The 12,051-nt window shown below is 47.8% G+C and overlaps 1 protein-coding gene across 2 annotated transcripts in view; it reads right to left on the bottom strand.

The window, feature by feature from the left end:
• Positions 1 to 11,001, bottom strand: part of LOC142419888 (acid-sensing ion channel 2) — a 523,294-nt gene extending 512,293 nt beyond the window's left edge. For both annotated transcript variants that reach the window (XR_012778660.1, XM_075523289.1), the window contains exon 1: positions 10,209 to 11,001. Coding sequence is in view for 1 of the 2 variants with exons in the window: in XM_075523289.1 (XP_075379404.1) it covers positions 10,209 to 10,772 (564 nt within the window). In the remaining variant the exon portion in view is untranslated. The remainder of the gene's footprint in view (positions 1 to 10,208) is intronic.
• Between the last annotated feature and the right edge of the window lie 1,050 nt (positions 11,002 to 12,051).

Here is a 12,051-nt window from a genome sequence, read left to right as displayed (position 1 = left end):
ACAAGGAACTCGTTGGTGGTGTAGAGGTGGTGTAGAGCAGCAAACGGCACTCATGTTAATTCAACTGCAATCCTTGTCATTGTCTTGACAGAAACAAATTCACTTGTTATTCATGTGAATGTCACATGTATTTCAGGAGATGCTCCATCATAATTTAGCATTAGTTAATGGCCACTTAGCGTGTTCCTGGAGCATCTGTAGAGGGATGGTGGCTGTGGGATTCATCACCAGGGTGGAGTACAAAAAATGCAGTTCAACCAACAAGTATGAAGCTTAACATCTGGCACAGCAACTCCTTCTCTTAATGAGGGCATGATATCCACACCCTGTCTGGTCATGCTACTCATGAAAACTGGTTCAATTTTTTACATGAAGATTGGTTTAGATGGGAATGTTGTTTGAGAATCTACCACAGCAGCAGTTTTCACAAAGCCTTTTGGGAAAACGCTTTGTTTCTTTTCAGTAAAAAAAGGAAGAATCCCCAAACATTAAATGCTTCAAAGAAAAAAAATTAGTACATCAGGACTGTGTGACTGCTGTAATCAGCCATCACCTCCCTAGCAAAAGAGGAGGCACCATGTTATGTTATGGGAGATGTAATTCAACCAGTGTGTCCAGAGAAAAATGGGAGTATGATGAACTGAAACTGCAGTTCCCAGCAGACTTCACAGTAACATTTCTGGTTCATATTTTCAGCGAAAAAACAAGAAACTTGGTGGCAAAAATTCTATTCTAATCCAAGACCCTGCCTTAAATAAATCATCACTTTCCAGGTGGTTTAGGGTCCCTCCTGTCTCCCCAAATGTAATGCTATCACACATTTGAGGTCAAGCCGAAGCGTCTCTGATATCCTTGTTCAGCTCTCACAGGTTTCTCCATCACTGGAAAACTGCTGATGAGTTAACAGGGCTACTGACGCTGCCGTTTCGTGCACGGTAGGCAAAGACAGATCACACGTGCTGCTCTTCCAAAGCGTAGCAGGCGGCAGTGGAAGAAATACAGAGGCTCTAATGGATGTCTCTACATATACCATCCATTCTAGTGCCAGGGAGCAGTGGATTGTGGTGTTGAAACTTTAGCTAATTAAGGGTTAAGCTTACATTAATTCCTCCCACTGGTCATTAACTCTCCTCTGCAATTAATTTAGTCCTTTATTGTCCCGCCTATGGCATACTGCGGTGATGTTTTCTTGCCTGCCATTGGGCGATCCCACATGACAATTACTCTCCTCTCTCTGCTGTACCAGGGCTTCAGCTGATCATTTTCTACTTGAACTGGGGGAAGTAAGTCACTCGTCACAGTGGCAGAGATTTGAGCCCTTAAATTATCCTGCTCACAGTACATGCAGTTAAGTCACCTGGCCTAAGATTAATTTCCCTCAAACGTTCAGGTGAACAAAGAGTTTGAATCCCTGTTATGGGATTCAGCCTCATAAAGTGAAGTCCTTGCATGACTGCCCTCCACTACATGAGCGTGGGATTTCAGAAAGCTTGGAAACAACGTGGATGAAACATGAAACAAGAAAATGTCTAAATGGGTTGGTTTGACTTTCTTCCTCCAATAATGTCAAAACCTTTAAAAAGGCAAACAGTTTTAATTCTTTTAATTCCATGCCATCTTTATATTACATTCATTTATATATCAGTCTTCAACATTGTTGAAACAGCATCATGAAGATTCAGATTTATAAAGCAGCTGAAACTTCATCCCACTAAAATTGTTGGCTCTCAACCTGTTTGGGTTTGGGTTTTTTTTCAGATACGGAAGGAGGACAGATTCAGAACTATTGGTTGCCCTCACGACAAACTCCATTTCCCAGCAAACTCACACTGGAAGTGAGATCTGAGCAAACTTCGGCCTGACTGAAAGGGAAGCCCAAAGGTTTGGCATGAAGCTCCCACCACTTGGGCAGAGCCTGGAATCACCTTCTCATGCAAAGTCAAACTGACCTGAAGAAGCACCCGATGAGTACATTGAATTTGGCTCAGTCTTTCTCACTTCTGATTTTCTTTTCAAATTCCAGTCTCTGAGGAAATCACCGCGCAGAACTGGCTCATCTGACAGGAGCAGAGAACTGAGCAACTTCTATTGCACGTGAAAAAGCCCTGATGGCCCAGGTTCCGCTGTGACGGGTTCCTCTCTGGAAATCTAACCAAGTGCAGATTAAACCTCCTTTCATCTATCTCACCCTGAGCAAATATATATGCATTTTCCATTACCGTTCACTTCTTCACGCTCCCTGACTTAACACACAGGCTAAATCCTTTCTTCAACAGCAACAACAACAACAAATGATCAAAACAATTCAGCTTTTCTTCAAATAATGGAATGTGCTTCAGTTGTAAGTATTCATGGCTGGATGGAAATTGTTTCTTGATGGGCCCTGAGCATACTGATGTCAATCTGTTTAAATGACTCACAGTCTCTTTTACCTCCAAGGGGCAATTTTGTTTTTCTGGTACTGGTCTCACAGATAATCCGTGGCAGATGGGAGTCAGACATGTCCACCTCATCTAGCTCACTTTCTGTCTTAGCTTGTTGAGCTTGTGATCCCTAAGAGGTTTCCTCACAGCTATTTGTGGGTCTGGACCGACAATCTTTTAGAAGACCACTCAGGTTATGCTCATCCCTCAGTAAAGGGAATACATTTAAGGATTTTTTTTTTTTAACCTCTCAGCAAATTCAGGTGGCAAAATAGCTGCTGACTTTTGCAACCTGCAAATATAGCCACAGGTCATGTTTTCCTCCCCCTGGAAGACCTGCGTTCTCCCCCCCCCCCGGCTCTCTCATAGCTGTGCTCGTCTCGTAGGCAAGAAAGTTTTCATGGATCTGTTTTTCCAAAGAGCTCTTCCTATGGAAACGTGCATGAAGGGTCACATCAGCCCAGTATGTAAATACTTTCTGTACCTTTTGTGTACTACATACAGTTGGTATAGCTGTGGCAGCAACACATCCATCTGGCACCTTGCTCGGGCCTACCTTATCAAGGTATCTGAGCAATATATTGCCTTTTATTGCCTGCAGCCTGATGATGCGTCCCCCCTGACAGGCAATTAATGCGTAATTCTGCTGCACAGGCTAAGCCGAGTCTGGCTGCCACTCCAGGTATAAATTCCTTTAACAAATGCTTTTGTGAAGGCGTAGGAGGGACTCACAGACGCTGGGCTCTGCCAGAGGAGATGGAGATGCCTCAGACGACCTCGCTGTCCCTGCTGCCGTGCAGCCGGCTGCGCTCCTCAGGAGCTGCGCGGCACAATTTCTCAGTCAAGAGGAGCTGAATGATGGATTTCAGGGTTTTTTTCAGGGAATCTCCGCTGTCTCCTCCTAAAGTGAATGGCAATGGTTCCAGGAGATGGAAAAAGCCAGGGGCTTCCGCAGAGAACCCGTGACAGGTTCATTATGGAATCAGACCTGTGAATGCCTCAGATGCTCAGTGCAGAAGACAGAGTTGTGAACAACTGTGTGTTTTAGGCCGATTTATTTCCTTAGGTCAGTAATGTGAACTTGAACTTGTACGTAAGGCTCACAGAGGGGAAGGTAACCATCTTCCAAAATTGGCTTTCATTTTTCATGCTCTCATTGAAGACTGAGAGTGAATTGAGCATGAAAAAATGAGACTCCCAAAAAATAGCAAAAGGGGATAAGACCCGGCAGGTATACACCAGCTTTTTATTACAGAATCATAAAACAGTTTGGGTTGGAAGGGACCTCAAGAGGCCACCCAGGCCATCACTGAAGTCAGACCTGTTTTCTCCTTTAATCAAGTGAGAATTCCTCCTGTTTCACTTTCTGACCGCTGGTTTCGATTTGTGCCCATTCCTTCCGTGGGGGTCATGGACACTGAACTGTACTGGTCAGGAGTGTTGCAAGGAGTGTTTAGAATAAACCCACAGAGTGGTTTACAGCAGTCACATCATGTTTTTTCACATGGCATCACTGCACTTGGTCAGATAAGCACAAAGATTCTGCAAGAGGGAACATCTGGGAGGTTATTATTTGTCAGGAAATCTCCAAGGGGCACTTGCATGAGGTGTATGGAAGAAGGTCAGGACAAGCTATATCGTTCCAATTTACCTCTCCAGATGGACAACATGGTAGTTTTTTTACAAGTTCTGGTCTTTCCTGGCCTTCACTTACCGTTGTGATCATGACTAGATTTAGGTCTAGTTCATGTAGAAAGAGCACAAGTACATTTGAATGCTTCCCATGGTTTCACCCTTCATCCACTGCAGACAGCGAGCTGTACCCAGGAGACCTTTGTCCAAGACCAGTTGTCAGGGAGACGCTGTGAGATGAAATGTGTTAGTCGCAGAGAGCCACGGGCTAAGGAAACACCAGGACGTGGTGGCTGAAAGACATTTATCATCCTTGTTCTCTGTTTTTTACGACCTTGCCTCTCCACAGCTTTCCAGCACTTCAGTTCTCAGTGTCTCTCTGGGAGAAAGGCTATTTCCCCCAGGTAGGAGAGATGAAGTGCAAGAAGCTGGACTCAGAGGTATTTCCAATGCAAAGGAAAGCCTCATGCAATTCCCAGGAAAATTCTGACAAAGCCTTGCAGCCCTCAAATATCTCCTCTGTCCTTGCAACTCTAATGACATTCTTCTCGCTCAGCATTTCTTCCTCATCTCGAGGGCGGTGTTTGCATTTTGCTTCAGCTCCAGATGCTGTTTTGAGTGCAAATCCCTCAGCAGGTGTTGTACGGATGGGGGGACAGCGGAGCTCTCGCTTGGCCTCCTGATGAATAACTGTGATGAATGGGAATCACTTAGAAGACAAGAGTGCTTCTTGCTCTCCCTCAAACGAAGCGGCCAGGTGCACGGCGTAAGCCGAGGCCACCGGCAAGGGAAGGCTGAGCCCACAGCTGGCTCTTACGCACAGAAGTGCTTTGTCTTTCCTCCTCCAGGACCCCCCCCCGTGCCTCATCTCCCCTTGCACTCACAACCCTCTGATCTCCAGCTGCCTCTGATACTTTGGCTGCGCTCATTTCTGAGATATCTCAAATCTTTAGATGATTTCCCATCTCAAACCCCTAGTGAGGGAGGGGAGTGAGCCTGGTCAAGACATAGCTCAAACCAGAACAAAACACAGACCTTTTAAAAGAAAATTACGGATTAATTTATCCCTGTGCTGCTCAGGTCTTGAATCAGACCAATGTCTCAAACATGGATCACCCACGTCCCAGGTAAATGACCTACAGCCACATTTTGAATTTTCTGTCCTATGGAAGTTGTTTCATCCATAGAACCACAGAATCATTTAGGTTGGAAAAGACCCTTGAGATCATCGAGTCCAACCAGTGTGAATACTTTCAGTATTAAAGGACTTAAAATTGGGTTTGCCGTGAAAAGACCCCACTGAGGTTCTACAGCCTTCTCTTCCTTTGATTTTAACTCCAGTAACAATTCAAGACCCAGGAAGCTTTCTTCATGAACAGAGGTTCATCACAACTGTTGATGAATGTTCTGGTGAATTTTAAAGCATTATCCTACCATTTTGTAACAAATAAAGGAAATACAAACCTCAGCAGCTCCATGGGGAAGCGCTACCACACTCACTTTACAGCTAAATGCTTAAGGGACAAAGACACTTAGTCCAGGCAAATGTTGGGTAGAATGGGGGTCTGCGTTTCTCAAGGGCATGGTTTGCACGTCAGCTAGATACGTGACCCAGGAGCAATCCGCCTCATTTTAGACGCCCAACTGAGACACCAACAACAGCAACATGATAACCTTGCACTCCCTCCTGTGCCTATGCCCGTGCACCAAAACTCAACAGCATGTGCAAACTCAAGATGTTATAATGCAGACTGGGAAGGCTGCACAAAGATTTGGTCTCCTAGTGCAAGAACTATCTGTTTCTGTAAAAGATATCACAGAATTGCAGATCTCATTATAGCATCTCAGATTCTGGAGCAAACTTTGGAAAAAGTCATGATTTTCCAGAAGAATTGTTAAATAGAAAGAAGTAATGTTTTTCTGAATCAAGCAGCCACCATCCTGATTTTTTTTCTTGAGGAAAGCAGAAGTTGTATAATAGGAGATGAGAATGGACTAATTAGTCTACAAAGCAAAAGCTATTTACTAAATACTGGCCTCATGGGCGCAGTAGAAAGAACGGGAGAAAAAACATGCGTGGAGAAAGACAGATAGATTGACAGAAACTTGTGTCTCAAAATAGAAATATTCACATGAGATACTCTCCATTATGCGGACACTGTCTGTCAGTAAGAATGTGTATTGAAAATAAATGAGTTATATCCTTCTATTGTCATGGCCACTGAAAATAAATAGACATCCAGCAACAAAGGCATAGCAGGCACAAGCTAAGTTATTGTGTTACTTCTGAAATGAATTGGATGTGCAAGGAAGCAGAGGCTACACATTCCATTTAGCAAATGACCCAACTGAAAAACATGCTCACACACCAGAACGCACACCCACTGCCATCGTCTGAATAGGTCTGGCAGGGCTTGGCTGGTGGGGCTAATTTTCTCATCAAGGTGGGACTGAGATAGCCCGTTCGCCCTGCTGCTCATGTTCTCGGTATCTACACCCAGGTCATCCCATCAGTCATTCTGCATTTACCCCATGGGCTGAAAGGGTTTTCACAGACTTTTCTCCCCTGTCGCCCCATGCATTTGCTGTGCCACACACAAAAGTCTCCTGCAAGGCTCCCCTGCCACTGCTCAGTTCATCCCATGCTGGAACAGCAAAGGACCACGAGCCACACCAACAGGCCCAGGAAAGAGGCTTTGCTCCAGCACACCCACAGAGATACCCAAAAAATCACAGCGGTGTGTCTAGGGCTGATGAGCCACAGCTTTACCACGCTCAGCAGCAGTAGGATAGGAAGACCTTAATGTCATGTCGAGCAGCATGAGCACAGCTCCTCCAGAAAAATGCCATCTGCGAGGTCATTTTCAACTGAGACCTCCTGGGAGGAGCAATGCAGAAAAAAAGGAGGGGATTTCCTCAGCTGCTGCTGTTATCAGGCTTCCCTCCTCCAAGTACTCTAAGGGAAAGGGTTTGCTAAAGGATGTTCTGCCAATTTTCTATTCTTCATTGCTTTGCCTACAGCAGAGGTCTGCATTATCTTATCTGCTGCTCAGTGCATTGCAATGCCAGCTCAGGAATCAGCACATATTCTGCTAAGACCTTGCTGTTCTCGTCGGATGTATCTCTGCAGAAAAGCTTAGGGGACTCACTCCTCTGAGCAGACCATAATACGGGGAAACGTTGTCTGAGAGGCATTAGATATTATCCTGGGGAGAAGGAACAGAGGGTGTAAGGAAAGCACAGCTCAAATCCTGTTAATAAAGCAGTGACAGAGAATTGAAAAAGGGAAGTGGAGGAGGAAGGAGGGTAAAGTCATGTTTTCAAAGTGCCAGGACACTGCCATTCCAGCTTCTGCTTTGCTTTCCCATGCAGCAAAAGCAGGGTGTGCTTTATTCAGGGGACACACTGGACACACCACACACACATATGCATCAAAAGGGACAGCTGACCAGCTGGAAATACTGCACTAACTTCTTTAGCAGAACCTTATTGCAGAGTTAACTGCTTTGATGCAGCCTCCTACTGCAAAACTCCTGCCTCTTCTGCTCCCAGATGCATGAATTTGGGGAGTATAGAAAAAGAGCCCGAGTTCTTCACCATGATGATGTATTACAAAACTGCTCTGGGATTTACACCCTCTGTTTCCTGACAGGAAAGAAATCAGGCTTCAGTGATGACGCTTCTCCTCTTTTTCCAGCTGGTAATGCAGCAGAATGGATGGGCTGTCACAGAGTCTATATGCAGTTGCAACAGGTCGTTGGTGATTAAATGCAAAATTCATCCAGGACATGAGGTTCTGATTCAGCCTGGAGGCAGTTCAAAGACCTTTACAGCATGCTCCCTGTGGAAAGACCTACTCAGCTTTCAAGCAGACACTTTTTGCTGCCTTTTATCTGAGAGGTAAAGTCTGGAAGGAAAACGGGGTTGTTGTGTCCCTTTTGAGTGCTTCTCCCTCAATTTTCATAACCAGAGGGATTACCTGGAGCCAGTGAGACTGAAACACCTGCCTCGGTTAGAAAGGCACAGCAGGCAATGCTGGGAAGATGTTGTCTTCTGGAGCATCTAGGAGCTGCTTTGCAGAATGGACTGAAGTATTTCACTGCCCTGTTTCTGAATATCTACAGTCCTTTGACAAGGACAAGCACTGTCAGTCCGTAATATCCTATCTGTTTCTAGCTGGCCCTAACCTGTTTTAGCAGAGCAAGGATTTATTCAGCAGACAGGGGATGTTTAGTCTTTCTGGAAACTACTGTATCTCCCACGGAAAAAAAAAAATCATTTTTTCAGAAGCGGCTACCTTGAAAAGCTAAATGGCCAGGGAGATGACAGCCCACCGTGTCCCAGGGAGGCTGCCAAAAGCTCCAGTCTAATCTGAGAACAAGACCTGCTTTTCTAAGTCCTGCAGATGTTTTGAATGTGCTGTTTGCTTGCTGGCTTTGAGGCTTTTGCTTTTGGCTGGTGTTTACTGTGTTATTGGAAAGCCCACGGGCAGAATACCTTCCTCTCTCCACACCCTCACGATGGACAGGTCTGTCCCTCCTGTTGGGATCTGTCCTCACTCCCCAACTCTTCTGTCCCCTGAACTTTTGCATCTGTTTTTCCTTTCCATCCCATTTTCCAGACTTAGTCACACATGGTCTTTCCTTAGCAAGCTCTTCTCCTAGTGACTTTCTTGATACCTTCCTACATCCCGCATGGCTCAACCTCTGCCCAAGGAACAGAAGCAAAGGAGCAGTTTGCCTGGATATCCAGTTTGAAATGGGCAAGGCATCAGGGTTACGCACAGGCAATAACTGAGGCATAAAATTGTATGTTCCTGCTCAGACGGTTAAAGAGAGCACAGTCCAGGTGATGGCAATGACTTTGTAGCGTGAGTCAGTTGGACTCATTTGCTGGGAGATCCAAAAGCAGCAGAGACAGAAAATATTCCCTTCTCCTAAAACCAGACGAAAATCCTGCTGACAAACCAGACCATCACAAAAGCCGTTATGGCACCTGCCTATTTGCAGGACAGTAAGTAGTGAGCAGAGCAAGCAGCATCGTTCCCAGAGAAACAACCAGCTGAAAGCTGTAGCGTTACTGACTCCAGGATTACCGAACCCTCTAACTGGCTGAATGGGTGTGAAGGGACTGGCCAGCGTGGCCTGAGAGCGAAGTACGACTTAGCCCAGTCCCAGCCCGCACGCCCACGTCTCTGCCAGGACATGACTCAAACCACCAGCCTGCGGGGAGCAGACCCCTCTGCAGCCCCTTGCCCAGTCCCGCACCCTCTCCTGCCCCAGCCGCACACTGGGGCCATCACTTCTTCCAGGCAACCTACTTTTTATTTTTATTTTAAGCTGATACTTTTTGCCAGCCGAACTACCCAGGCCAGCCTGCACTGCCATCAGGGTGTCATCCAGAAGCTGTAAACTGAGCAGCGTCTGCTTCCTTCAGGATCCTCAGGCTACCCAGCTCGCTCCACCTCCCCGCCAGCCTAAGAGCAGTCTGGGCTCAGAGCAGAGCCTGATTTCTTTTTCTCTTCTTTCCCCCCCCTGCCCCTTTTTCTCTAACGCAGCACCAGGAAGGGACCCAGCTGCTGCCCACACTGTGCAGTAAACTAGGACTTACGAGCCATGACCACCAGAAACAAGCAGAAAAATTTCCCCTTCCAAGATTTCAGCAAGGCTACAAACACCCAGGGAAATACAGCTAGCTAATGGACATCACTCAGACCATCCCTGAATGCCTGCCTTTTTTGCTGGCCTCTTTCCAGCCCTCTCTACTTTCTTCTGCTGACTAGCATGCACTGGCCATAGCAAGAGACCCCCAAGCCCGCTCTGATGCTCAGCAGGACCCGTCTGATGCCCTGGTCTGACATCAAGCAGCCACCTGGGAGCCGTGGGCCTTATGCAGGATGGAGGCTGGACCTGCTGCAAGCCCCTTGCAGGGCTGGCCCCATGTAAACCCACGTTAGGACTCCAGCAAACAAACTTCAACTCAACAGGCTGCCTCCTCCTCCTCTGCCGTGCCAGAGCCCAGCAGACACCATTCACTCATCGTGCCATGCCCACACAGGTTGGCCAGTGACCTCCAATTCTGTCCTGGTCCTGCAACACCACCACCGTCTGCACACCCAGAGAAGAGAAAAGCAGAGTGTCTGCTCATACTCACAGTTTTGAAGTCCTCATGGTTGCACTCTTGGCCTTTGAATTTGCAGTACAGCATCATATCCTTCAGGTCGTGGCCAACCCGCGCCAGGAACTCCTGCATGTTGAAAACTTTTGGTTTATACTGCTTAAAGTTGGCCTTTTCTTGGAGGATGGCTAAGACGGCTGGGTCAGCCAGGTGAGGGTTGGGGATCTGCAGGTTGACGTCAAGCAGAGCCAGGAGCTCCCCGGCATGGTACAGGTCGTTGGTGGTGAGCCGGGAAAAGCGAAACTCGTTGAGGTTACAGATGGTGACAGCAGGGAAGACCAGGCTGTTTGCCACAACCTCGTCTACTTTGGTCACATGCTGGTAGGAGAAGTAGAAAGCCACCCTGTCTGAACTCTCAACCAGGAGGAGACCCAGCGAGCCCACAAAGGCCAAGGTCCAGAGCAGGCGACGGATGGTCACTGGCCCGTAGACAAAGACGTGACGGATCCCGTGGAGCGTGGAGGTGTTGGCAAAAATCTGGATGCTGGAAGGCTGCAGGCTGCCCATGCTGCCCTCGCTGGTGCTGTCCTTCAGATCCATCAGGGACAGTTAGTTAAATCCTGGCACTGCTTTTTGGGTCAGTCTGTAGCTGGAACTGGGATCCGGATCTCTCCCCTCCCCTGCTGAAAGTAATTAAACCCTTTTAGGGGTGGGAGAGGGAAGGAGAGTCTCAGGCCAGCTGCTGCAAGTTTATCCCACAAGCTCAGCAGTAGCTTCGTAGGGGGAAATATTTATATAAAATCCATTCAAACTCTCGCTCTTGATTTCCTCGGTGCGATAAGAAGGGCTGGTTTTATTTAGGGAGACACCAAGGTGATGTGGAAGAGATGTGGGTGGGCAGCGAAAGCTGAGCCAATGGAAATAAAGTCCTCCCCCTACACACACACACATGCACACACACACGCGCCGAACGGAGATGAGATTAAGCGAGAAAGCAAGCTTAAAACAAGTCGAGGCAGCTCGCAGCCTGTTAACTAGTGCGTAAAGCCCGAGGATGCCGCTTCCCAGAGCTGATGTCTTGCAGAGCAGTGGGGCTTTCAGACTGATCGGGAGATGTTCCCTGTGCTCCGGGGATGCAAGCTGCTGGCTTCAGGCATCTCTCCTCCTCTCCACCCCTCCATTTTGGGCAGGGCTCCAAGAAATACCACCCCAAAAACCCACCCTGTGCTGCCAGTGTTATTTCCGAGGGCTTCTCTCAGGGAAAGGTGGGCAGCTAATTCAGCAGGAGAAGTATGAGAAGAAAAGGGGGAGGGAAAAGGAAAGGCTAAAAAAAAAAGAAAAGGGGGGGAAAAACTGCTGCTCAGCTCCATGCACACACATACACGCACACTGAGCAGGGAAGAAGGCAACAGCATGAAGCCTCTCCTCTGTCACACAGCAGCTCAGAGCAAAAAATCAGACAGGGCAGCACTCGGTGGGGAGAGGCAGCGGGGCTGCAGCATCTCTCATCTCTTCGTTCTCTGTCTCAGAGCTTCCCTTCACATCAGGACTCTCGACAGCGTGAAGCGCTGAGAGCCGTGAGTCATGCATCGATCCGGAGCCCCATGGCAGGGCGAGAGCCCAGGGGAGGGCAGGGAGAGGGGGCTGCGATCAGAGACCCCCGGCTCCCGCCTGGAGGGTGAGTCCGTAAGCAGCCGTGCCTCGGTGGGGCTCGGGGGGGCTGTGCCGAGCAGCTCCTGTAGCCCCCAGGCTCAGCCCTCAGAGGACTCGGAAGACTTTTGGCCAGCAGGATCTCCAGATGTTTTGTTTGCTGCTGGAAGGCAGCTGTGATGGATGCGTTTGGGGAAGACGCTCCCAGATGTGCGTTCAGCCGTGAGGT

Source organism: Mycteria americana, chromosome 22 (assembly GCF_035582795.1).
Source record: "Mycteria americana isolate JAX WOST 10 ecotype Jacksonville Zoo and Gardens chromosome 22, USCA_MyAme_1.0, whole genome shotgun sequence".
In the NCBI taxonomy this organism is placed as follows: domain Eukaryota; kingdom Metazoa; phylum Chordata; class Aves; order Ciconiiformes; family Ciconiidae; genus Mycteria; species Mycteria americana.
The sequence above is the reverse complement of the archived record's forward strand: the minus strand, read 5'-3'. Positions and strand labels throughout refer to the sequence as shown.